The 25338-nt window shown below is 49.2% G+C and overlaps 11 protein-coding genes, besides 1 other annotated feature; 7 read left to right on the forward strand and 4 right to left on the reverse strand.

Moving 5' to 3' along the window:
* Positions 1-155: 155 nt before the first annotated feature.
* FFUJ_10677 (related to transcription activator amyR) lies at positions 156-1801 on the forward strand (the record flags this gene model as incomplete). XM_023569488.1 has 3 exons in its annotated part: positions 156-964; positions 1032-1467; positions 1517-1801. 3 exons carry the CDS (start codon positions 156-158, stop codon positions 1799-1801), a joined length of 1530 nt encoding a protein of 509 aa, XP_023436697.1.
* Positions 1802-2021: 220 nt separating this feature from the next.
* Positions 2022-3785, reverse strand: FFUJ_10678 (related to hexose transporter protein; the record flags this gene model as incomplete). XM_023569489.1 has 5 exons in its annotated part: positions 2022-2269; positions 2321-2728; positions 2778-3491; positions 3537-3580; positions 3634-3785. The coding sequence occupies 5 exons, from the start codon at positions 3783-3785 to the stop codon at positions 2022-2024; spliced, it is 1566 nt and encodes a 521-aa protein (XP_023436698.1).
* A 677-nt stretch (positions 3786-4462) lies between these two features.
* On the forward strand, positions 4463-6562 carry FFUJ_10679 (probable alpha-glucosidase (maltase); the record flags this gene model as incomplete). XM_023569490.1 has 7 exons in its annotated part: positions 4463-4864; positions 4914-5043; positions 5101-5254; positions 5302-5565; positions 5616-5957; positions 6011-6107; positions 6158-6562. 7 exons carry the CDS (start codon positions 4463-4465, stop codon positions 6560-6562), a joined length of 1794 nt encoding a protein of 597 aa, XP_023436699.1.
* Positions 6563-6813: 251 nt separating this feature from the next.
* Positions 6814-6898, forward strand: a tRNA (tRNA-Tyr).
* A 949-nt stretch (positions 6899-7847) lies between these two features.
* On the forward strand, positions 7848-8660 carry FFUJ_10680 (uncharacterized protein; the record flags this gene model as incomplete). XM_023569491.1 has 2 exons in its annotated part: positions 7848-8142; positions 8188-8660. 2 exons carry the CDS (start codon positions 7848-7850, stop codon positions 8658-8660), a joined length of 768 nt encoding a protein of 255 aa, XP_023436700.1.
* Positions 8661-10695: 2035 nt separating this feature from the next.
* On the forward strand, positions 10696-11660 carry FFUJ_10681 (uncharacterized protein; the record flags this gene model as incomplete). XM_023569492.1 has 3 exons in its annotated part: positions 10696-10870; positions 10950-11036; positions 11146-11660. The coding sequence occupies 3 exons, from the start codon at positions 10696-10698 to the stop codon at positions 11658-11660; spliced, it is 777 nt and encodes a 258-aa protein (XP_023436701.1).
* Positions 11661-12978: 1318 nt separating this feature from the next.
* FFUJ_10682 (related to O-methylsterigmatocystin oxidoreductase) lies at positions 12979-14649 on the forward strand (the record flags this gene model as incomplete). XM_023569493.1 has 2 exons in its annotated part: positions 12979-13496; positions 13566-14649. 2 exons carry the CDS (start codon positions 12979-12981, stop codon positions 14647-14649), a joined length of 1602 nt encoding a protein of 533 aa, XP_023436702.1.
* A 1034-nt stretch (positions 14650-15683) lies between these two features.
* FFUJ_10683 (uncharacterized protein) lies at positions 15684-17409 on the reverse strand (the record flags this gene model as incomplete). XM_023569494.1 has 4 exons in its annotated part: positions 15684-16420; positions 16470-16806; positions 16863-16967; positions 17017-17409. 4 exons carry the CDS (start codon positions 17407-17409, stop codon positions 15684-15686), a joined length of 1572 nt encoding a protein of 523 aa, XP_023436703.1.
* A 1433-nt stretch (positions 17410-18842) lies between these two features.
* Positions 18843-21158, forward strand: FFUJ_10684 (uncharacterized protein; the record flags this gene model as incomplete). XM_023569495.1 has 3 exons in its annotated part: positions 18843-19465; positions 19519-20220; positions 20276-21158. The coding sequence occupies 3 exons, from the start codon at positions 18843-18845 to the stop codon at positions 21156-21158; spliced, it is 2208 nt and encodes a 735-aa protein (XP_023436704.1).
* Positions 21159-21442: 284 nt separating this feature from the next.
* On the reverse strand, positions 21443-21829 carry FFUJ_10685 (uncharacterized protein; the record flags this gene model as incomplete). The annotated part of the gene is made up of 1 exon (XM_023569497.1): positions 21443-21829. One exon carries the CDS (start codon positions 21827-21829, stop codon positions 21443-21445), a length of 387 nt encoding a protein of 128 aa, XP_023436705.1.
* A 1009-nt stretch (positions 21830-22838) lies between these two features.
* FFUJ_10686 (uncharacterized protein) lies at positions 22839-23286 on the reverse strand (the record flags this gene model as incomplete). XM_023569498.1 has 2 exons in its annotated part: positions 22839-22869; positions 22934-23286. 2 exons carry the CDS (start codon positions 23284-23286, stop codon positions 22839-22841), a joined length of 384 nt encoding a protein of 127 aa, XP_023436706.1.
* Positions 23287-24489: 1203 nt separating this feature from the next.
* On the forward strand, positions 24490-24940 carry FFUJ_10687 (uncharacterized protein; the record flags this gene model as incomplete). XM_023569499.1 has 2 exons in its annotated part: positions 24490-24845; positions 24913-24940. The coding sequence occupies 2 exons, from the start codon at positions 24490-24492 to the stop codon at positions 24938-24940; spliced, it is 384 nt and encodes a 127-aa protein (XP_023436707.1).
* Positions 24941-25338: the final 398 nt, after the last annotated feature.

Raw genomic sequence — 25338 nt, forward strand, 5'->3', positions numbered from 1 at the left:
TGACATCGATACAATGATTGGTTGAATGAGTGTCTGGGCTCATTGGTCACTCAAAGTGGGGTTGTCGCGACTCTTGGTTCAAGTCTGAGCACGAAAGGAAGAAGTCTATTTAACCCGCTCAACCTCAACCTCTTACATCTTGACATCTTATCAGAATGGGCTTCGCCTGCGACCCTTGTTCCATCAGAAAAATAAAATGTAGTGGAGATACGCCGTGTAAGCAATGCAAAGCGACCTCTTTATCCTGCTCATACGATAGGAAGCGCAAGAAGTCGGGACCAAAAGGGCCCAGGAAGCGTACCAAAGAGGCCATCTTACAGGCTCAGAGATCTTCAAAGCATACAAGAACCGACCCTGATGGTGAAATTCGGGCTCAAGACTTGCCTGAAGCTACTTCATCCACGCAGCACAATGGGTCATCGAATAGTTCGCCAAGTGGCGCCTCCCAGAGTCCCCAAGGCGCGCAGGATATGACGATTGTTAGCTATGATACTCGGATACCCATGTCATCCTTCAGCTACTACTTGAACATATATCACGACTGTTTATATGTTGTATGGCCCGTCATAGACCATGAAGTACTTCTCTCCCGGCTCCGTAACCCCGATAACAAGATTGCATACGCCCTTGCCGCATCAATATGCTCAGCAACTCGAGCTCAGCTTCGCCTTTCGAATGATGATATGGGCCCTTCAACGTATCAAATGGCATACGAAGCCGAACAATCTCGTCTTATGCTCGACTACTCGAAGCATCAGATCATCGATGGACTGTTAACATGCTTCTTCCTCCATGTCTTCTACTCCAACACAGGACGAATTACAAAGTCTACACTACTTCTTCGAGAAGCCATCGCATATGCACATATCCTTGGACTTCATCAAGACTTGTTTTATACTGATTTGGAACACAATACGATCCAGTATCATCTTCGCATCGCGTGGATCTTGTTCATCACGGACAGGTGAGTCCTGAGTCTCTCGCTCTCTCTTTCGCTTTCGCTCTCCCGAAACCCGCTAATACGCCTTCAGGGCTCACTCCCTTCAACACGACCTGCCTCCTACATTTAAGCTCAGTCCGACACTGCCGGAACTCCATCCACAACAGGACGCGGGGCTTGGCTCAGCATTCTGCAGTTTATGTAGACTATTCCAAGCTTTTGACGACGCCTGCTCTCCAGATGTCAGGTCCAACCAGGTTGGCTTCTTGGGTGCCATTAGTTCACAATTGAGGGCGCGGCATCCTCTTCCTCTTTGCGACAATGAGATCCAGCGAGCCGACATCGTTGTAACTGACTCTTGGCTGCGTGTCGTGCTATGGAAAGCGGCTATTCCATATGTTGACGCAAATACCGACCCAAATGATCAAGGTCTAAGTGTCTCGTTTCCCACGTCTGTTGCGAGAGATTTACTGGCGAAACTGACCACTCTGTCCTCCTGCGCTCTCGAGACGCATGGCCCTGGAATGGTGAGAGTCCACCACATCCTACTCTCGCCAAAATGCTGATCCGAAACAGATGTCGAAATTGTTTGAAGTCGCGAACTCGGTGGCAGACGTCATTATCTGCGCCCCTGACCTCGCAGATGTAGATTCGGCTCATGTTGGCCCCCGAGATATTCTTTGCGCCCTGAGCAGCTTGATCGCCTCGTTGCGGACGACAGCCAACCCTGCGCTTCTCGCCCTGTTGCGAGAGAAGATGATGGCCTGTGCATTAGGCCAGGCAGGGCCAGGAAGGCCGTTGCAGATCACGGATGTCCCGGATGATGATCTACAAGCTGAAGAGATGAATCTAGTAGACTAAAATGCTACATCAACGGCCATAGTTCGCAACTAGTAGTTATTAAAGTGTGGTGAGTCGTCAATAGAGTTTTAAGCGTGAAGCATAAGAACTCTTCTCCATCCGGTACAGCATGTCTCCGAACTATTCCAAGTTATGAATATATCCAAAGCGTAACAATTCACGATGCTTCTCATGCAAAGCTTCAGAGCCTCCCTCCAACTTAAGTCCCAATTATACGCCGTCAGACATGTTCCGCTCCCCCCGTCATGCTTTCGGCCTCAACTGATTTGCGCAGAACTCCCCTGGGCACTTCGGAATGAACAGGGTCCGCAGCAATGCCGTCAAAGACAACCGCGATTTCCTCTAAAGTTCTGCCCTTTGTTTCAGGGAACAGGAACCATATAGTTGGCAGCATAGCCGTCAATGTTGCGATATAGACGAAGTAGAACTTCCACTGGATAGCTTCAAGGGCGATAGGGTTGACATATTCTGACAGTAAATTTTAGCAGCAATCTTCTAGTGTTCGTGTAGATAACATACGATTGAAGAAGCCAGCGGCAAACACAACAGTCAAGTTGATGCTGAGTCCCTTGGACCTCAAGTCGAACGGCAGGATCTCGACAGGGTAGGCGATGGACAGTGGCGTGAAGGCAATGTCGTAGAAGCCAAAGAAGATGAAAAGGAACGCAACCACACAATATCCTGCGGCTTTGGTGCCATGCTCGGCGAAAACAGCTGAGAGAGCTGTGACTATAATGAAGCTGGCCAGCATGCCGCTGGTTGACAGGAGCCACAGTGGACGACGACCATATCTTTCGGCAGCCATGGCGCCCAAGGCAGCTAGAATGGCGTTCCAAACTTGTAGGCCAAGGTTTATACCGGCTTGTGAGACTGCGTCTGTGACTCCGACGCTCGTCAGGATAGGTGCAAGGTAGTAGGAGACAATGCCTAGCTCGAATCAGTAAACAGAGTTCAGTTGTTTTGTTGTGCCACCTACCGTTTCCAGCCCACTGAATCATGAAACCAACCAACACACAGATCAAGAGTCTGTGGCGGTTCCCCTTGGTCTTGAAGAATGACATGAATCCGATATTCTTCTCCGCTTCGCGCTCTTGATCGATAACTGTGCAGATCTCCTTGAACTCAAAGTGAACAAGCTCATCCTCAGTATCACCATTGGCATGATACTTGACGAGCATTGCGAGAGCTTCATCACGTCTGTTCTTGGAGATCAACCATCTGGGGGATTCGGGGATAAATGTGAGGCCAATGAGTTGAAGGCCTGGAAAGAAAGCCTGGAACAAGACGGGAAGTCTCCAGCTCCAGCTTCCACTCATGTGTAGTGTTCCAATAGTAACGACGGCTGAGAGAATGGCGCCCCAGAACCAGATGGCTTGGAACATGTTGGTGACATTGGCGCGGTGTCTCGGGTGAGCGATCTCGGTGGTCAGAGGTGGTGCCGATGTTTGTGCAAAGCCTAGACCGATACCAAGCATGATCTTAGTGCCCAGGAATGCCCATGGACCATTCGTAGAAGCTTGGATGATAGCTGCTGCGATCATGATGGAAGAGCCTAAAGCGATGGTGAAGCGGCGGCCCATCCAATCACTGACATATGCAGCTGGTATGAAGGCTGGCAAACCACCCAAGCTGATGCCAGCTATGATCAGGCCAAGGATGCTTGTGCTGACGTCTCCGATGTTGTCATGCCCTGAACGATGTCAGCAGATGTTCGGGGAGAAGCGCAAGAGCTTACATTGTTTGATCGTCAAGAGCCCATTCATAAGACTTCCGTCGAATCTGGAAATGACTGAGAATATTGTGACAACAGGATAGAAACAAAGAAGACATACCCATTGGCAGCAGCCGATGCGAACATGAACCCGATGCCGATGTTGAGCTTTCTCAAGCCAGCATCGTGCATCCAGTTCTCGTTCGTGTTGTTCTTGTATCGTTTGTAGACAGCATTGCCTGGATTTGTATCTTTGGAGGATATGACAGCCATGGTGGCGCCCGGTAGTGGTCGATCTAGTGTTGTTGACGAATACGTGAAGGGGCAAAGAGATTTGGTGGTAATTGGGGTCAGGATTGCTGATTGTCTTGGGGCCTGAAGTATAAAAGAAGGGGCTTCTGATCTGGTCGCTCTACTCTTCGTTGTGAGTGAAGCTACTTTAGATAGAGATTCTGGATACTTACTGGGAGCAATGCTGAGCTTATATATGTGTTTTCCGAGTTGAAGCATCGCCAGAGACCGAGTCACTTAACCATCAGCCCATACGCGACTGGTGACCCTCGGCTTTCGGATCATGAGAAAATCTTTAAGGTCTGGAATAAACTAACAGGGAAGATCACCCCATGGAGGTCAGATGCTGTTCCCCAGCTTTCCTCCACAAAACCCGATGAATTCTCTGGTTCTCAACCTGGGGTTGAGCAACAGCTAAACTGATTGGCGGGAAGAATTTCGGCAAGATTACTGACTCGATTCTTGCGGGCGTTATGTGGGTCTGCGGTGTCGGAAGGATTCTCGGGAGATTTTCAGGGAGGATTCTCGGAAGAAATAAGATGGGACAGCGCATGTTGGACGCATCATGTGTTCTTCTGCGGGCAGATTCTCGGTGATGACAGCGGGATCTCCTTCGTAGGTTTCTGCGCCCATGTTCAAATAGTCTCCGTCATTCCATCATGGACTCTCTTTCATCCTCATTCACACAAGCACAATCAGCATCAGTCATGCCCTCTGCAACACAAGACATCTCCGGCCCGGTCAGCGAGGCCTGGTGGAAGGAGGCATCTGTCTACCAGATTTACCCTTCATCCTTCAAGGACTCAAATGGAGATGGTATCGGGGACATTCCTGGTGTGATCGAGAAGCTAGACTACTTCAAGAACCTCGGTGTTGACATCGTTTGGCTATGTCCCGTTTACCCATCGCCTCAGGTTGACATGGGTTACGATGTGGCCGACTACTGCGATATTGACCCGCAGTATGGGACCATGGCGGACGTCGAGCGACTCATAGAGGGTCTGCATTCGAGAGACCTGAAGCTACTAATGGATCTTGTGGTCAACCATACCTCAGATAAGGTTAGACAATAGTCAAAGCAGAATTAACACTTGCTAACAAAATTCACAGCACAAATGGTTTCAAGAGTCCAAGTCTTCCAAAGACAGCCCTTACCGAGACTGGTATATCTGGCGAAAGCCTAGATACGATGAGAATGGAGAGCGACAGCCACCCAACAACTGGCTATCCTATTTTGGAGGTACGTATTCTCAAACCGGTACAAGCTTTCCCGTCGTTAACATGAGATTCTCCACAGGAAGTGCATGGGAATATGACTCTGCCTCGGATGAGTACTATCTCCATCTTTTCGCCAAAGAGCAGCCCGACCTCAACTGGGAGCATGCTCCTGTGCGCGAGGCCGTGCATGATATCATCCGTTTCTGGCTAGGCAAAGGTGTCGATGGATTTAGGTATGTATCTCGCTTCCAGGACTTTAACCACATAACTGACTTGGCAGAATGGACGTTATCAACTTTATCAGCAAACAAGACGGTCTACCCGACGCTACCGTCAAGATTCCTGGAGCCAAGTACCAGTGGGGTGACGAGCATTACGCTTGCGGTCCTCGACTACACGAGTATCTTCAGGATATTGGCAAGATCCTCAAAGAGTACAACGCCTTCTCCGTCGGCGAAATGCCGGCAGTTCAAGACCCCAAGGAAGTCATCAAGAGTGTTGGCGAAAGCCGTGGTGAGCTCAACATGATCTTTAACTTTGAGATGTAAGTCAATATCAGCCCGGACGAAATGCATCTATTCTGACTTTGTGCAGCGTGGATATGGATCATGGAGACGGAGGGAAGTTCTCGCCACGCAAATGGGAGATGCAGGACCTAAAGAGGATTGTCAACAAATGGCAAACCTTTATGTACAAGAACAAGGGCTGGAACGCCTTGTACCTTGAGAACCACGACCAAGCAAGGACAGTGTCAAGGTGGGCCTCCGATAAGCCCGCCTACCGAGCGCTGTCAGCCAAGATGCTGTCCACGTTCTTATGCTTCCAGAGTGGTACAGTGTTTGTATACCAGGGACAGGAACTGGGCATGGCCAACATGCCGGCGGACTGGGAGATGACTGAGCATCGAGACCTGGAGACATTGAACCACTGGGAGGAGTAAGGCTTGTCATTTTCCGTGCTGACTTGACCAGTTGCTAACTTATGATCAGGTTGAAACAGACACCGGGTTCTGATGCGGCAGTCCTCGACATCGCGCGCAAGGAATACCAACTCAAATCTCGCGATCATGCGCGAACTCCAGTACAGGTAAGCACACACGCTTTGTAGAATCGTGAGATCGTCTGACATGATGCCAGTGGGACTCCTCAACGAATGCGGGCTTCTCGACAGCAACGCCATGGATCAGAGTAAACGACGACTATAAGGAGTGGAACGCCGCAGCTCAGGTCTCGAAGCCAGAAAGTGTGTTTGAGCACTGGAAATCCGCACTTGCGCTTCGAAAAGAACTGAAGGACATCATTGTCTATGGAGACTTTGATCTTCTTGACGAAGAGAATGATGATGTTTTTGCGTATGCGCGGTCGAATGGATCACAAAAGGTTGTCGTTGTTTGTAGCTTCCGAGACCGAGAGATTTCTTGGTCCCCTCCACTCGATTTACAGTCGGGCAAGGTTCTGCTTGCAAACAATCCGGAAGTTAATCTGTCGCAGAAGACGATTAGTCTTCGTCCCTTTGAGGCCTTTGTTTGTCAATTGCATTAGAATAGATATCTTAACCTGGAGACAATTGGTGTTTCAAAGAATCGGTGCACAATTTACACAAGACTATAGTGAATCAAATCGCAGAGAGAAAGCTTATTACCTGGCTTGGGCTATTCCAGAGTCGTATATAACAGATCGGTTGCTTAGATGCAAGTTGACACTTCAGAGAGACAATCATATTTTTTAGCAATATAGGTAGTGATCCGTGTCTCACCTGGCACCAATAGCTATTCCTCCGCTTCGGAGATCCTCCCCGAATAGCTCAGCTGGAAGAGCGTTCGGCTGTAACTGTTAACTGACACCGAAAGGTCACTTGTTCGATCCAGGTTTCGGGGAAACAATTTTTTGACATTTTTGACATAGTCACAACTTGTGCCCTCAACTAATTATATAACAATTAGGTAGTTATCAGTTACCACTACCTAATTGTGTGTTCCTTTTTACGTGTGAACTTGATTGAGTGGAAGACTTGGCAATCTGTAAGAGCAAACTGGGCCGATGTTTCCCCGCACACTCGCGAGTCCCCTCCTCGCGTAACGCGTTGTGTATCTCACAATAGCATACGTGGTGCCTGCGTAGTCTCAATGAGCACAGCGAAGATACAAAACGCTACTGCAGCAATTGGACGCTATCCAGCCCTTTCGGTTACACAATGTTGTCGCCCTACGCGTGTGAAGCTTTGCTACTGACGTCATTGTTTCCGCCCTGCGCCAGATTGGTTTATTAACCTCAAACTTCAAAGCAGAGTCACTCTGCCTGCCTATCGGGATGCGCTTCGCACAGGTTACTGCTGCTATTCTCTTTACGTTTATCTGTTTTGCGTGCTTTGGTGACGCGACGAAAACTGCTCTTTTTGCTTGCCGGGTGTTGGCACTGCCGCGAAGATGCTCATGACGCCCCCCTCGGCACTGGGGAAGATCTCGTGCCTCTACCGGATTACTTCACGGCGGCTTGAGCAATCGATCGCCTGAACAAGTGTTTGGCGCCTCAGAAGTATGCAATCTTCAAACGAGCAAACACCAGAGGCACGGGTGAATGCCGTTTGCTTGGCCCGCCCGCATCGCTCTTGCGTTTACACTGGCACACTTACTTTGGCAATAGCGTTTGCTCCATGAGTTCAATATCCAGGCTTCCAAACCTTCTGCTCTTCTCTCGCCGCGTGCGAAGTATAGAACGTTTGCTTATAGGTCCTCGCGCTTCCGACCGACGTTGCCACAAGCTCAACCCTTCGAAGCGACGAAAGATCACGGCGAAAACTCGACATCGGGTGTTCAGGGATGCAGCGATGCCTAAGTCTCAAGCGAAGAAGAAGTCTCCTACGAAGGGCCCTGATACTTCGAAGTCAGGCGGAAAAGCAGGAGTACTAGCCCCGTACGAGTTCAGTGGGCGTGACTTGATCAACATTAGCTCGTTCGACCTTGCGCAAGTTCAGGAATCACTAGAGCACTCTGATGTACCGTCACTGCGACCGCAGCTCAAGTCCCCCAGACAATGCCCTCGTGAATTGAACCACCCCATGCACTGGCAGCTCCTACAGCATGAATTCTTGATCTCGCGCCACAAGGCGTTGAGGTCATCAGGTAAGGCCGCCTGGAACTCCTCTGAACAATCACTAACACCTCCAGTACCTTCTCATCCGTCCACATTACCTGCCCTCGACCCAGCTTCGAAAATTCCCGAAGCTCTTCCGCTCGTCGAATCAGCCGGCGATTCACGCTCTCCGTCGCTCTGTGAAAGCTTGACGGCCTCTACAAAACCTCTATTCCCAGAAATCCGCGTATCCCCTCCCGAAGAAACGCCCAAAGCCTCCAGTCAACCGCGCCCTGCGATCGAGGACCCCGCCTACCCCTGGGAAGAAGAAGAGCTTCAAGCTCTGGAGGACCTGCGAAATGAACAACGTCGCTTGCACGAAGAAACCCTCAATGCGATGGGGCAAATGGCCTACTGGTCCTTCAGAGCACAACGAGCTGCGAATCGAGTCAAGAAGACAATGTGTGAACTTAGGAGCTACATGGATGAACTTCTGGCTGAGCAGGAGGGCGGTCAAGGCCATGAGAAGAACGAATGCAATATCATGCCCCTGTCTTTGTCGAAGTGAATTCGTCGAAAGATGGATCATGGCAATGATAGGGCTTTCCCCAGAGAATCATGGCAGGCTTTGCTACATAAGTAGATCAGTAATCACAATTAATCGTAATTTATTCCCCGTGCGACTGGACTTCCACTTGTTGAACTTTTCTTGGACTGCAAGGCTGCGAACATAGCGCTTTGTGACGAAATTTCGTGGGTGCACGAAGATTCCAACAGAAAAGGCTGGAAGCTAAGAACAAGCCTACACAACTTAAACGGCATCCATGACGTCGTTAACATTTTGACTCAAATTCATGTCAATTTAAATTAAACTCAATTTGATATGCTTCATAGCTGAATCGCGCTTCTGTAGCATCACGATGTCAACTTTCGAGGTCGCTATAGGGTGGGTTACAACTGTGCACGCTTTGAATCCAACGACCCCGGTAAGGGCTTTCAAACTGGCTTGCAAATGTCTTTTATTAAGCTGTTCAGCCGCGTCAAATCCATTGCTATTCAATAAAAGAATACAAAGCAGCTTTTGCCTTGTTTTCGGCTCATGTTTGCGCATTGATGTGCCCCTCTGGCGCTGTAGCCTGTCGTGCCTCTAAGTCCACGATTTGTCCAGCATCAACACTGACACAACCCAAGAGCAAACAACTGGGACAGTATCCATGTCCGACAAAATCAGACGAAGGATAAAGAAATGCGAGATACGCATCTGTAAATCGATGATACCAAGATCGTCTTCATGTGATGTCTGCCCCGCAATGCCGGCTGAGGTACCCGGAGTGATCAAGCGCTGGCATTCGGACATTATACCTATAACAGAAGGCGATGCTCTACATAGCAAACAAGAGTGTCAGATCGATTGACATGGAATTCCCATGTATCTGCGTCTATCCATAATCGCCTTCGCGCAGCCTGACGTGACGCGCTGGAAGCTCATTTGTCACGATATCTTGGTTGTACAACATGCAGCACCCGCTCCATTTCCAACCACCTGCAGCAACCAAACGAGCAATGCGCATGCTCAATGGATGTCGCAACCGACGGTCTAATAAATCGACATACACAAGCGACGCCCTTTAGCTGTCGCGATTTGTTTGTGAATATGGAAAGGGACGTTTATGTCGTCGTGGGGTGCGCAAGAGAAGACGCGACTGCTTTCGCGTTTTAATCCAGGTGACTTTGTTCTCGCTGAGCACCACACGATATACGACAGCTTGCTACGTTCGCTGCATTAACACCCAGACCGAACCTTGGACCAGCCCGAGTGTGAAAGCTGTGTCCCAAGCCAGCTCAGTACATATGCTTGTATATGGCAATGACACCAACAATGCATGGCTGGTGTTGGCATTGGCCATCAGCATCGTGGTTGAGAGATTGGCTGCGGTCTATATGTGATGGTCATAGTTACACGACGCTGAGGTTCCAGTACCCGACGTTACAGTCAATGCGACATGGATAAGCAATAGAGGGTTACACTTGTTTGCCAGCCAAGATGGTACACAAGCCGTTATTCATCATGGCTCTGAGGCCCCCCAAGCCACACGGGACAATAACGCGGGGAGTCCCCTGTCGCGTACCTGGAGATCTGAGATCACCAAGACGCTGCGAGCCTCGCCAAGTCCAACAAATCGAGAAGCGACCGCTTTTTCGTTACCTTTATTCCTCTATTTATTCCGCTTCTTCTTGCGGCTTTGAATCAAGTCCCTGTTCCGCCTCAGTCCCGATATGCGCACACAGAGCCTTGCCAATTTACCGCCGCGTCGCAGCAAGCAGCCGTCAAACGGAAGCCGTCCCGAGCCAACAACGCACCCTTTCTTGCGCAGGCGAGACCAGCTTCCCGATCGAAAACATGACACGGCTAATCTGGACGCGATGATGCATACAAGGCGGGGAGACTGAGGAAAGGAGAGTGACAGGAGTCAGCATGGCGTTTGTTGTTTAGGGTCAAGAGCCTTTCCCAAGCATCATCGTCAATACATGCTTACGGTCTCGCCTTCTGTCTTGTGCCCTTCGGAAGTTCACCACCAAGTTCAAATTACTAGTCAGTTACCATGGAACGCGTTTCCAATGCCCCTGAGAGTTCGTCGCGACCGGAGAACACACCTACGCCGTCCCAGCGAACGCATCGGCCGTCGAATAGTGCAGCTGGTAGTAGCTCCAGACAAAGCGAAGGCAACAGGTTGATTGACAACCTCGCTAACTCACTTGTATATTCCGATGGTGATAGTATGTCGAGCCTGGGCGTTCCCCATCGGCCGTGGATAATGACTAGCCGTGTTCAAGACTTACTCACTTTTATCACTAGGACAACGCTCTCGTGAGAATTCACTTAGGCCCAGTGCGCGGAGAGGCGCGACACCGACACCGACACCGACACCAGCACAGTCTGCCAGTAAGTCCTGCGAGCATACCCACTGCCACTACCACTGTATCTGGATCCCTTTCTCAAAATACGCTCGGGGCTCATCAAAACACAATATGCTGACGGTTCGCAATAACAGATCGAAAGCTGACCTACCCTGGCGGCCGGCCTGCGACTGGTGATTTCCTCATCCATGTTGTGCATAGGGAGATGGACCGTCGACGCGAGTTGCAGCCGAACCCGACTTATATATCGGAAGAGCGGTTTCCCATTGAGGAATTTCTGGGGTGGAGGATATACGATGAGGATAGTGTGGTGATTCATGTGAGATGGGCAGATGGCAGCCCCGATACTGAGGAGCCAGAGGAGATCATGCACATTGACAGTGCCCAGACGCTATTGAACTTCTGGAGACGGAAGGGTGGTCGTGATCAGGCAACTCAGGCACGTGGCCTAAAAGAAAACCGTATCTTAAGGGTCCTTAAAAGCAAGGAGTCTAGGAAAGACAAGGGCAGTGAGTTGCTCCTCTGTCAATGGATTGGGCTCCCAGCAAGTGACCGTTACACCACTTGGCTGTCCGAGGAGGAGGTCATGGATATGGCCCTGGGTCAATGGTTGGAATTTAAAACGGGGGTTAATAATATCTTCGATTGAGATGCTGGCAACTGTAGAGTCATGTACATATTATCTACTTGTCGATGGATTTCCCGATCTCTCTTTGGCTCGCATTTCATTTAGGCTGTTGGTTATTTGATGCGCGGTCGGTTGGAGACGGTTGAGCGGTGGAGCTGTTACTTAATGTTACGGGGGATGCTTCAAGGCGTGCGTACTGTACCTATCGCTTCCTCGGCCGCACCACTTATTACACTTTCTTACCGGTTTGCGAAAATTACAAAAATAGTCGCAAGCGAACAATCAATTGGCAAGTCATTGGTCTCTCCATCGTAAAACCCCCATATCTTGATGGATCTGTTGTCCATTGCTAGGCGGATGTTGCAATTTCCGACTGATCGACAGCTACCATGGCCCGCTAACTCCCCTGTAAATGCTTCAAAATAAGTCAAGTCCCCTGACGAATGTCCTGATACCCCAGTGTAATGACTCGTCAGCGCCCAACAGTCCAAGGTTATGCTTATCGACCGTTTCACCACCAGACGCGATGCTCCCAAGACTTGGCTTTTGCTTCACTCCATCTTTACGATTATCTTGCATCAAATATGTTCATGTGGCTGCCGCGTGGGCGACGGGCATCTTCTTCCACTTCCCTACTGAGACATCTCTGCATTTCTTGCTTGCCTCACCGACCTGCAGCCCCAACTGTTATGGCAATAAGCAAGATGATCACCGCGGGCCTAGGAAGCAGGAAACCCGGGCCGTTCCTTGTCAATTCTCCCTGGCGTGGAACCTAACGTTAGCACGAGCCGTTGGAAGGCTTCGAAGCCGTTTCGCTATCAACGGTCCCTTTTAGAAAAGCCTTTCTCCTCATTCGCGGGCCCCCGGCATTTGCGTCGCATTTTTCTGCGGAGATCATGGACGATCTGTGAAAAAATTACCGCAGAAAAGGTATCCCTGCTGTACCCATGATCCCCGCTTACTTCGGCTGTTGTGATGCAGACCAGAGTTTTACCGCGCTCGTACTTCGTCTTATAGGCTTGAGCAAACAAGGTTGAAGCATTAGGCCATCCTTCAGAGTCCAAATGGAGCATTCTACCCCGTTGGAATGCACCGTCGACGTTGCAGCCCTTGACTGACTCGCAGCGATGCGATAGTCAAAGGTCCCTCTGTCTGACCCACGCATGTGCTGCCTTGTGTGAAGATAGCCAACAAATGTTTCACTGCAGAAGCTTACGCAGCATGTGAGGATGCTCTGAGACTTGGTGTTTTGCTGTGTAGATCCCTCATATATAGAGCTTCCCCTCATCTCCTCTCTTCTCGCTGGATCGTACTGTTTCTAGCCGCTGTATCTGCCATCATGGGTCTCCTCTTGCTTCCAGCTGTGGTTCTAGCCGCACTTATCGTGTATTACGTGCTCTTCCCCAAGAAGAAGACTGGTCTTGACCTCCCTCCTGGTCCCAAGCCTCTTCCCATCGTTGGTAACGTCTTTGATCTTCCGCCGGCTGGAACGGCTGAGTATAAGCACTGGGCCAAGTTCAAGGATCTGTATGGACCCATCAGCTCCATCAATGTCCTCGGAACTCCCCTCGTTGTCCTGAATGACCGAGAGGCTCTTCATGACTTACTGGAAAAGCGGTCGACCAAGACCTCGTCTCGACCCTGGTCACCCTTCGCAAGTGAGCTTTGCGGATACAGCGTATTCCTTCCTGTCATTCCCTATGGAAACAAGTTTCGATATTTCCGTAAGCTGGTGCACCAGCAGATGGGCACCAAGTTGATCTGCTCCGAATTCCGCGACACTCAGGACCTGGAGTCACTCCGGTTCCTTGTGAGAACGATTGAGAGACCCGAGGAGTTCCAGAAGCACATCAAGACGTAAGTTCGGCCACGAGCAATAGAGTAAGCCTGCCACGGCGAAGCATCGGCTAACCACTTTCACAACAGTGAAGCCAGTGCGATCATCTTGCGAATCATTTACGGATATAACATTGAACCTAAGAAAGTCGACCCACTCGTTAGCCTGATCGAGAAGATGATGATCAACTTCTCCGACGCCTTTGTTCCTCTGTCCTGGGCTGTTGACATCGTACCCAGCCTCGCCCGCCTCCCAGATTGGTTCCCCGGAACTTCTTTCAAGAAGACTGCCAGAGAGTGGCGCAACACCACCGATCAAGCATTGAACACCCCTTACAACTTTGTCATTGATCAGATGGCTAGCGGAACAAACCGACCGTCATATGTTTCTCAGCTCATGAGCAGCAAGTCATTTAAGAATGACAATGGTACTGGAGAGCCTACCAAGGAGGATATCGAAGCTGTCAAGGCTACTGCGACTATCATGTATGGCGGCGGTGCTGACACTACCGTTTCAACGATCAGCAGCTTCGTCCTTGCCATGATTGCTTTCCCCGAGGTTCAGAAGAAGGCTCAGGCTGAGATCGATAGCGTCACTGGAGGCGAGAGACTGCCGACCTTTGAGGACCAGGACCGCATGCCTTATATCAACGCCCTTTGCAAGGAGGCTCTCCGATGGATGCCTGTCGTTCCTACCACTACAACCCACGTTACTGAAGAAGAGATTGAGTACCGTGGATACCGTATTCCCAAGGGCACATACCTCATCCCCTCAACATGGTGGATCCTCCACGACCCTGAAATCTACGCCAACCCCGATGCCTTCGACCCTGAGCGCTTCATCGCGCCCCGAGATGAGCCTGACCCCAGTGACTTCGCCTTCGGCTATGGCCGAAGAATCTGCCCTGGTCGATACCTGGCTGAGGATAGTATCTTCATGACAGTCGCTCGATTGTTAGCGGTGTTTGATATGCGCAAGGCTGTCGACGAGAATGGAAAGGAGATTGATGTCGTGATTGATGGCACACCCGGTCTGATTAGCCACCCAGTTGAGTATGCCTACAGCATTACACCAAGAAGTGCTAAGCATGTTGAAATGGTTCGGGCTGCGGAGAGGGTCCATCCTTGGGAGGAGAGTGACTCCAGTCTTTTGAAGAAGGATTCCCCGGTTTGAGTTTATGTAGCTGATAAATAACAAACATTTGAACTCCACCACAAAGAACTCAGCAGCCGGCGTAATGTGTCAGCACGACATCATGTTCATAGTCGTCAGTGATGTCCCAAACCTTGCCAAAAGTTCCAATACTGTTATTCAGCCGTATAAATGATGCTCCGTGACCAAGTGGCCCATGCAAGAAGTTGCACTGAAGAGGGATCAATGAGAGCGGGCATCGCGGATCAAGTATGCCGCTTGATCTTGAACCAGCCACATTACTGTGCATGATGTTGTGAGCAGAACGACCTAGTGATCAGCATCAGTGTTGATATGCTGCGTGAATGCTGAAAGGAGAGCATCGAAAGAGTGCTATAATTGCAGGTCAGCACCCGCCCAAGCTTCAGATCAACAAGACAAACCGCACACTACAAGAACAACAAAACACACACCATATCACTTGAAAACCCATTGAAAATTTCACCCGATCAATTCAACCATTCAACCATTCACCATGTGTATCAAAGTCTTCCAATATGGAAAATGCACCGAATGCAGGGACCGAGTTCAGTGGTCAACTCCAGCAACGCTCACTTTGTGCCAGTTGAACAAGGACGGAAAGCCGTGCGAGACAACCGAGAAAGCTAAAGATAACCTTATTACGTGCCGGGAGTGCCAAGAGAATAATGAGGAGGGAGGATACGAGTATGGGTCAGCACCTCTCCCCAACCCTTCTCAGTGATTACCTATCTTGGGTAGGAGAAGGCGTTCTTCGGCGGAGGGAGTTGCTAGAGCTAGGCTTGCGGCCTGAGCGAGCGAGGCTATAGAAGGGGCACTCAGCCAGTTATTTGAAACCTTCTGAAATTCACCTTTATAAATCCGCACTGCTTGAGCCCAACAACTGAAACCGTACTGCCGTGCCCAATTATGTCAATATACTGTCGTGAGAGTTGTGATGTATTCCAGAAGTCTGCTTGTACATTAAAAATCATTAACTACTAGCTCTCTAAGTAGAGTACATGGCATCCCTGCCACCAAGAAGTCTTTCCGGTCAATTATGGCTTGACAAATCGATACTTAATATATGGAATCCAACCCTTGGGCATATCAATCTTCTGAGCAGTGAAAGTACAGGGGCTGAAGACAGGCCAAGTGTGATCCTTTGAGAATCCAGCCTCGGTGAATGTCTTTGTGACTTCCTTCCTGCAAGGATACTTGAACTCAAGATTGTACCAGCGATCATATGAAGCGGCTCCCCACTCGACCACCATCTTGTTACCTCGCAGAGGAAACTTGAGGAAATCATTGTCGAAAGCATCGATCGCATTGATGAGGGTGGTGAGGGAGCCTTGAAGTTCTTTCTTGAGGTGACTCTGGACCTGGATGAAACCATCGCGAACCTTGCGTGAAGCCGCAGTCTTGGAGAGCTCCGCGTTGTTCTTCCAGTTCTGAGTAAGCTGAGCGTTGACCTTCTTCAGAGCATCACGGGATCTCGACTCGTGCTTGGTGAGGAGAATGAGAGGAGTAAGGCTTCTCTTGATGTCGTTGGCATACATGCTGATTTCAGATGTGACAGTACCGTAGCCATGCATGATGCCTCGAAGCGTGTCGAATCTTCCATCATCCATAATATCAGTAAGGTAGTTAGGGACAAGATTGTGTACATCAAGATTGTAGGCGGCCTGAATGTTGCCCAGGAAGTTGTAATATATGAACTTGCGCCTCTCGTCGGCAGAATTAGCTGCGGCGATGATGTTGTTGAGATCCTTGACGGCTTTGAGAGCTGCAGAAACTGGTATAGTTAGCAACGAAAGATCACGCAGACGGGAATATCGACCGACCATTGTTGAGGTATGTAGAAGCGGTCTTGCCGGAGCAGGCGTTCTTCTGACAGATGCTCTTCTTGATCGAGTCGACCTTGGTTGAAACAGTCTTGACACGCGTTTGGACAGTGGTAGCTGCATTCTTGATGGCCATGATTCGGTTCTTGTAGGGTGTAGCGAAGGTCTTTTCCCAGTCGGCGAGCATCCTGGACATCTGGCCATTCCTGATCTCAGTGCCCTTGGGAATCCACTCAAGAAACCATTCCAAGACGGACTCGAGTTTTTCTCCGGAGCATCCACCAGGATCGCATTTGCTAAGGCGCTCGACAAGGTCTAAGTAACTCTTTGTGTTGATCTATAGCCTCGTCAATTACTCGCTCCAGCTCAGTTGAGGGATAAAAACCGACGTACCTCTGCTGCCTTCTGCACTACCCATCCATCCTTGTTGGCAAGTTGGTTGGCAAGAACAGTGCTCTTCGTGTTGTCGTACTTGAAGCCGCGATTGGCGAATTCCTTCTGGTACTTTAGCATGCATCAGATGAGATGACGATGGAGGCAGACCAACCTCTTCCGCGCTGTTCGCAGTAGCCAGAGCAATCCACTTGGCGTCCTTGAGTTTACCGTCCACCCATACAGCGCGTTCTGTCTTGACTTCCTTGATAGCTCGGGGCGCCTCTCTACAGTACGCTGGGTAGCCGACGACGAAGTCATCGTTGCCCATGGCATCTCCGATAATGTCGCAAATGTTGCGGTTGTTGGTCAAGATTTGAACGCCACAGGGGCTAGTGTCGAAGCATGTTGTGATAGGCTCTGAGCCATACGGGATCTGGAAGTACTCGTCGCAGCCGTAGGTCCCTTCGGTGGATTTGCAGATAGCGTCGAGATTCTGACCAGGACCAGCAAGGACCCTGGGCAATAGTGCCGAGGCGAGGAACGGGAAGGATTGATAGCGACGCATCATTGATTGCAATTAAGAAAGTCGTTTTGATCTCAGAAACACAGGCGAACCAAGATCGGAATTCTGGTGGGAAATAAACAGTTAAAATTGACGAACCCTGGCTCAGTAGCGCATGATGCATTTTCAGCTCCATAGACCAACTTTGATTAGTGACATTCAGCCCTGGCAGTCTAACGAGGCGCCACAACTACTAATTCAGTCCACCTTACGGAATTAGACACTTGTGATCACGATGACAGGGTTCTTGATTTGTTGGCGGTTTCTGGTTTAAGCGAAGCTACTTTTTAACCTTATTTATCCAAGCCACGAGACCGGTCCAGACTGGCGGTTTCAACGCTATCGCTCTGGTGTCGGTTGTTCAGTATCCCTTACGTGAAAGGCTAGCCCAACACAGACATAAAGGGCTTTGGTTGAGGGATTCTGCCTTGCCAGATAAGGGTCATTCCTGTTTTTGTGTCGGGATGGTGTCCACGCATTGGGAAGCAGATCTTCTAAGCCAGCCGAACTGATGCTTCGGTGTGAGAATGGCTGGCTCTTTGGCGCAGAAAGAGCTTTCATGCGGATGAGAAAATGATAAAAAAAGACTCTGGTCTAACATAGAGATAAACTAAGTCCAGGAAGGGTATCGTAAGGGCCATAACAGAGTCGGATAATCTGCATGATGACTTGACCCTCAGCCCTATGGACTAAATTGGCGCACTGCCTCTGCTCAAGAGCGTGAACCCGGTCAAGGCGCAGACTCTCGGCAATTTCAGCATCCGTTTAATACGGCTTGGAAACGTTTGTGTCTTGAGGTAGTTACTGCAATCTGGCAGAAGATCCTTCGGTGGGTAGCATCGACGGAACCTGACTTGAGTTAAGGACTTTTTACCAGAGTCTACTACTGTCCTAGTACCTCGAATAGCTGGGCTTTCTTTGACAATCCTTCTCTTGAGATAGTCAAGAGGAGGATTTGTGATATTAGTGCTGAGTTTGTGGAAAACTAGGGGCCATCTAGCATCATTCATTGTCTGTCTTGAATGAAATGAGAAAATCTATATTTTAATTTGCCCTTTCTTTTAGTATTGTATCTACATTATATTCAATATTTTAGTTGCAGTTACCAAGCATGGCCTTGAGCTTTTGATTGCCAGACTGAAGTTGATGTTGACCCCTATAACCCAGCTTTCAAGGTGACTCAAGGGGCAGGCAGTTGCAAACAGGTGTAAAGGGCAAGCAAACTAGACCTTGGATTGTAGTCTCACGGTAAACCTGAAAATTCCAAGAAAACAGCTCACAAACATAACGACTTTGACCCACTCACCCGCCTGGCCTACGTCCTCCTTCAACTGACGTCTTGGTAACCTAGAATTTGCATGACCTGAGCCCAAAACTCAGCCAAATCACCTTAATCCGTCGCCATCACCACTACCGAAACCACCAGCAAGAGAGACATGGAGGCCAGGTCGGAAGACGGCCATGCCGCTCTGATGAAAGAGTTGGAAGCTGCTATGAGAAAAGCAGCAGTAAGCAAAGGTCAGCTTGTAACTGACCACCCAGACCCCGAAGTTCTTGCCGAAGAATTCCGACAGGAAACTGCGAGACACAACGGCACCCCAGGAAAGAAACCCTTCTACGTCACTGAGATCCAAGATCTCCACGAGCCATGCCTAATCCCCGAGAAGGACCTTGAACTAATGCCTATCTCTGAAATGAGACTCCAGACTCATCATCGCGGTAAGAAGGTCTTGCTTCGGGTGAAAACCGCACCCGCTCGAGCCGCGGCCGTTGTGACCATCGTGGAAGATGAAGAAGGGACAGCAGTCCTACTAGCGCTTCATCAACAGCTCGAGGAGGACTTGTCGGCCGTCCTTAAAAATCCCTTCTTTGATAAAATAGCCGAAGGGACTTACTCCCTCCAAGTTTACCACCCAAGCGACATCATCTGGCTGGAGCACCACGACGAGAGAATCCCCGAGCAGTGGAGAGTCCACGAGAAGATCAAGAGTAACGACGAATATCATGCCGAGGGAGCAGAGCTCACGGAAAAGGAGCACTGGCTGCACGCACTACACTCGTGAGTTTCTCCATGATCTTCATGCCAACAGCCTTACTTCTGACACTACCAAGATACACCTTGGCTATTAGCACAGCAGGGTCACCATATGAGAAGCAGCAGGCACTTCTTGGCCGTTCCCAAGTCAATCTCCAACTCGATCGCCCTCGTCAGGCGTTACTAGGCGCTATCGAGGGAGATGGCCTTCTTGCAGCTTCAACTGAGGAGTCCTTGCTTCTTCAAGCTCGCGCAATCTACCACCTGGGGAAGTTTGAGGAGTGCCTAGAAAAGCTTCAAGCTCTTACAGCAGCGTTTCCCAAGAGCGTGCCTGGTTGGAGCATGAAGTCAGCCATCTTTAAAAGACTCGAGGAGCAGAATGATGGTGAGTATGCTTTTGACGATATGCTTGTTGAAGCCCAAGAGACACCTCCATTGATCGACCGCGCCACCTTCTCCTCTCTTGTCGAGATCCGCATCGCCCCTGGCCGAGGCAAAGGGCTCTTCCTTACCAAAGACGTATCTGCTGGGGACTTGATACTCTGCGAAAAGGCGTTCTCATACTGTTTCATGGATGAAAAGAGTCATGAGACCTATCCCATCTTAGGGAACTTGCCCCGCAAGGAAGTGACAACTGGTGGCTCTGTTCGCCTGTGGGCGCAAGTCATCCAGAAGCTGTATCACAGCCCAGAGCACATTGATACCATCCAAGAACTGTCCCACGGTGACAAAAAGAAGCTTCAGATCACTGAATGTGACGGAAGTCCTGTTGTTGACTCGTAAGTTCATCTCCACCGCAACATATTGTCGGAAACCCTGCTAACGTGGCTGTAGCTTTATGGTAGAAAAAATCACTCACTACAACGCAGTGAGCGCCCCGAGGACTACAAGCGATGACTTCGAAACCAGGGTGTTTCGCAAGTCAGGGGACACCCTAGAGATCGAAAACATCGACACCAAGTTCCTGACTTCAGGGATCTGGCTCCTCCCGTCCCGAATCAACCACAGCTGTGTCAGCAACTATCGGCGTTCTTTTATTGGCGACATGCAAATCATCCGAGCTACGCAGGATATGTCCGCCGGAACGGAGCTGCTTCTCTCCTATCGTGCTCCCTGCTCCTTCGAGTCCTACGAGGAAGTACAGCACCACCTCTCCCGTTGGGCCCTCAAGTGCGCGTGCGATCTATGCACGAGTAGAAGCAAGGAAGACAAAAAGGTCCTGGAAAAGCGAAGCAATATCTACGGCGAGGCTTTGGATCTTCTGAAGACTGAAGTGCTTCAATTCAACTTTGACAGAACCAGAACACTTCTGAAAAAAATGGAGAACACTTACAAGGGGAAGTCCAGTAACAAAGTCCGGCTTGAGCTTTCGGAACTTTGCTTTGGGATGTGCGATCGGTACACGGAATCGGTAATGCCCGTTGACTTTGTCAAGACAACCGTGAAGTCACTCGAGTCATTGGGCTTCGTTATTGTCGCGTATATCCCTGGCCAAAAGCCCGACGATATCCGATTCCAAGTGAAGAAATACGGCATGTCGACCAACTATGTCGTCTATCTGTTTCTTAATTTGGCCGAACTGTACGGGCAGGTATCGCGACAGCTCTCCATCTACGTTTACAACTACGCCATAATCTCGTACAAAATGCTTGTTGGCGAAGTGGCCTCGATGGGACGGTTGCTCTCGGACGTCGTTCAGCACTTCAGTTCTATGTAAGGGAAACAACTCTTGTATTCACACCTGACTGAATACTCAGACTTGAGCTATCCTTTGGGCTTACCTATTCTTTTGGATTGGCAAACCAGTTGGAACAGACAGCCATTGTTCTGAAGCAGGAAAGACGGATAGGGGAGAGGGAATGAAAGTAAATTAGCTCTGTGGTTGCTACAGAATGAAATAAAGACCGGTATCCCTCCCCAAAATATGTACTATCAACAAACAAGCACCGTATATGTCCCTAGCGACCATCCCTGACTTCTCTCCCAGAGGCCTCCAGACTCTTAGGCGCTACCAACGTTGACATAGCACAAGACCCATCCAAACTGAACAGGATTGAAGAGACTGATATGGGCAGGCGTCTTCTTCGTAAAAGCAGCGCTCCCAGGCTGGGTGCCCAGGCTGTCCTTGTACATCTGACAGGTCACCTTGTCGGGATCGATCTTCTCGCCGTCGGGGAGAAGGAACTGAACGCCGCGGAGCTCAAGGTCGGTGATTTGATAGTCGATGTGTGTGAGCTTGCCGAAAGGAACGTCGACGAACTTGTGAGTGTTCTGGTCTCGGTTGAAGGCATAGACACTAGCTGTTGCGAAAGTTTCGGTCTTAGGAGCAGCTGCTGCAATAGATGCGAGGGTCGCGACCGCGGTTGTGAGGATGGTGATGAAATGCATGTTAGTGAAGAAGTTGATAGAAACTGACAATCGGTATTGAAGTAGTGTATGAGAGATTGCTGGTTGATTTGGATACTGAGGATGGCGAGTCTCTTTATACACTTGGGCAGCTCTGAGCGCTATCAGCTATCGTATCCCCATAACTATTTTTAGGGAAGTAAGATTCCTACGGTTTAATACGGATCAACCTCCTCGTGTTGACTACACACCCCGTGGGCCATTTAACATGGTGTAGGCAGTATTCAAAGCCTCAACGAAGAATAGTAAGCACTTGCTCTTACCCAGTAGCTCGAATCACTTTCCCGTATTCGATGTTATGTCTCCTTGGTCACAATCCACACTTTGAGGCTGAGTGACTTCATGCATGTCGATCATCTTCCCCAATGGTGTCATCAAAATAGCTCTGGGCCAATGACTATGAGGCAGTCAGCAATGGTACCTCGTGTCCTGGTCGATCATATGTCAAATGTGAGCCGCTCGTCAGCCCAACTCATCCAAGCCATGCAGCTCACTGCTTGCTAGAGAAATTGCCGAGAGTCCTTGGCGGCAATGAGATGGTGATGCGCTTTCTGTATACGAACTTGATAGCATACAGGTAGCATCGCAGACATTATCACATAGCAGTCCGCGTTACCTATGGGATGATCTGATACAGCTGTGGCATGCCCAGACACTTGTAACCACCCATGTAATTCTTCTGATTCAATAAAAAGTTAAGATATCACTTTCTAACATACTCTCATGTTTATTCAGTGGAATGTACGATTAAATGACCTTCATTGTGCTATCCGTGAGGCTTTACCAAGTCATTTAAGGAGGACTATGGCCAAGAATGGTTCGCGACAAAGACATAAAGTTCAGTAACGATACAACAGTCTTATAGCGTAGCCATTGACCTTAGCAGTGTCACATGCCGTCCTTCCTCATTGTTTCAAGGCTTTCTTCAAATAAACCTCGTGCGATTCGTCAAGTTGTATTGATGCGTGTTCTTCCACAACGTGAAAAGATATCAGTTGCAGTATCCAACATTGGGATCAGAACTAGAGGATAGTGTATGCGGTTAGGCAAGGTGGACAAATCCCATCTCACAAGTTCAAAGCTCACCTGAATTCCCACCCAGAAACACTACTGACCCCTCCCTTGTCACAGCCACGAACCTCATTGCTTAGCCCGCCAATACCGTGTTCATCCTGAAGATCGAAGGAATCACGGGTGTCCTGGTTGGTGATAGCGAATTCCCACTTGAGGTTGTCAGCGACCCTGACGCAGAGGTATTTTCTCTGGCCGGGTTTGAAGACACCGGTGAAAACACCGCCACGACAGGCTGCCTCGACATGGCCTACAGCCTTGTCCTTGTTCGACCAGTTGATGCTGCTGGTGAAGCACTTGCCAGAGACTCCAGTGAGAGCGAAGGTGGATAGTACGACGAGTGAAGCAAAATTGATGGGGAGTTGCATATTGGAAAGTTTGACTCGGACACTTTATCTTGAGAAAGATTTAAAAAGAAAGCTTGAAGCTGATAAGGCAAAGAAATGGATTCCACGGTAGCCTAAAGGTTGATTTTATATTGGATTATTCATTTCCGAAACTACTCTATAACAATGAAAACCCAAAGATGCAAATAGGTCCATGGCCATGCTGGCAGGACTTCAACAGGAGAGGAATCAATACGTCGTTCTAGATCTTCAGCCTGCTCCATCAACGAAGGACAGGTAAGCTGACTGCATACGACTTTCTGACCCTTAGCCGTAAAGTACCGTCAGAAAAGCCTCGACCTTCCAATTCAGTACCATTCCGACAGCTGAAGATTTCCTCTGCCGAATTTCGCTTGGGTAATGTTATCCGGGCAAAGACTTCATGCATCTTGAATAACTTGAGCCCCGATTAGCTGAGTGCACGGAATTTAGTCCTTTGCTTAGGACGTGGCAAGGCCAATACTTACATGTAGACTTTAAAGTGGCAACAGACCGATTTGGTCCAGATTCGCGAAGAACTAAAAAAATTTTATAAGCAGATTGAAATTTAACATTAAAGTAAGCAATTAGCTGTATAGATAACTAATCGAATATGAAGATCTGTCTGGACTCCAATTGCCGAAAAGAAGATGCCAAGTGCCTATTATGCAGGTGCTCAAGGAAAATAGAAATGGCAGAAAAGGGCAAGCCAAGCTTGGACAACACAAGATGCATCCCCAGTTCTAGACCAGTGTTCAGTGATGCAAATAGCTCTACGTTGGACTCGGGAAAAGCCAAGAACTCGGTAAGAGATCTACAACCGTGCCGAAGTGGATCACCAAAGTTCCCAGTCAGCCGAAACGCCTCGTTTCGGCAGCTGCTATATTACATCGACCCACCGTCTCATAGGTTAACGGCCTTTGAGCTGAGGTTGACTATTTCATGATCCTTGGATTTGCTTCGCTCTGTGGTCCTTCGCCAAAGGCATCGACGAATCTTACCCAGGCATATGACACTGCCTACCTAAATGGACGATGAACCGGAAGATGATTCCAGAACTGTGTACCAAGTCGAGAAATTGACTTGGGGACTTTTCATGTAAATACATGCTATACCTTCGACAAACATTTTGAGCCCAACTCAAGATAAACATTCTCAGGCCCTTAGCGCTCTAAACACCCAATCAACTTCGGATCATCTTCAAGTATGCATTTCACTACAACTCTCGCATCTCTCGTGCTCTTGGGCAGCTCTACCATTTCTGGCGTTGAAGCTAAGTGCTTCACCAGTGGCATTACCTGGCCGGGCGGCCTGCATGTCTTCGTCGCGGAAGTTGAGCGTGAATGTCGCTGTGGTGCGTTCGCGGGTACGTTCCGTCCTGGTGAGGTCAAGTACAAGTGCATTCAGTACGGAAGCGGTACCAAAATGGAGTACTCCATTACGAACAAGAACACCAGAGACTCCTTTGATCTCCAGGATGAGCATTGCATTGGCGGATTAAGTGATGAGATCAGAGGCTGCTCCCGGGGAGGTTCGTCCGAGAAGTCAGGATGGGTTTTCACGTAAGTCATTGCTATCAATTTATCCGCAAACATCTTGAAGATGCGAAGACTGATAAATTATCTGTAGCTCCGACCCTAATGAGGGCCGCTGTTAGAGAATTGCCGCTTCGTCATTGAACCTTGAGGCTTGATCTTCAACACGCTTTCTCTGGATCGGTGAATGCATACACTTCCGTGTCTCAGGGAGACATGAGGCAAAGGAATTAAATTAAGTCGAAGACTTGGGAGCGGTTGTGAGAAACTAAAGATTCCAGGAAGAAATACCAGATGGTGGCCACGAAGTTAGACCATTGAAGCTCTGTTTGTCTAAGCAACTTTCAAGACACTTTATCTATGGCATATCACATGGAACACATTCACTACTGCGATTCATGAGACTATTGACATGTTGATTTGTTCCTTGACGTTTCATGATAGGGGAGGACTGAGTGTAGTGACAGAGCAGGCTAGGTCAATATGTGACCCAAAATCTGCTTATCGGTAGGGAACAGAA

The sequence above is a fragment of the Fusarium fujikuroi genome, chromosome FFUJ_chr10, assembly GCF_900079805.1.
Source record: "Fusarium fujikuroi IMI 58289 draft genome, chromosome FFUJ_chr10".
In the NCBI taxonomy this organism is placed as follows: domain Eukaryota; kingdom Fungi; phylum Ascomycota; class Sordariomycetes; order Hypocreales; family Nectriaceae; genus Fusarium; species Fusarium fujikuroi.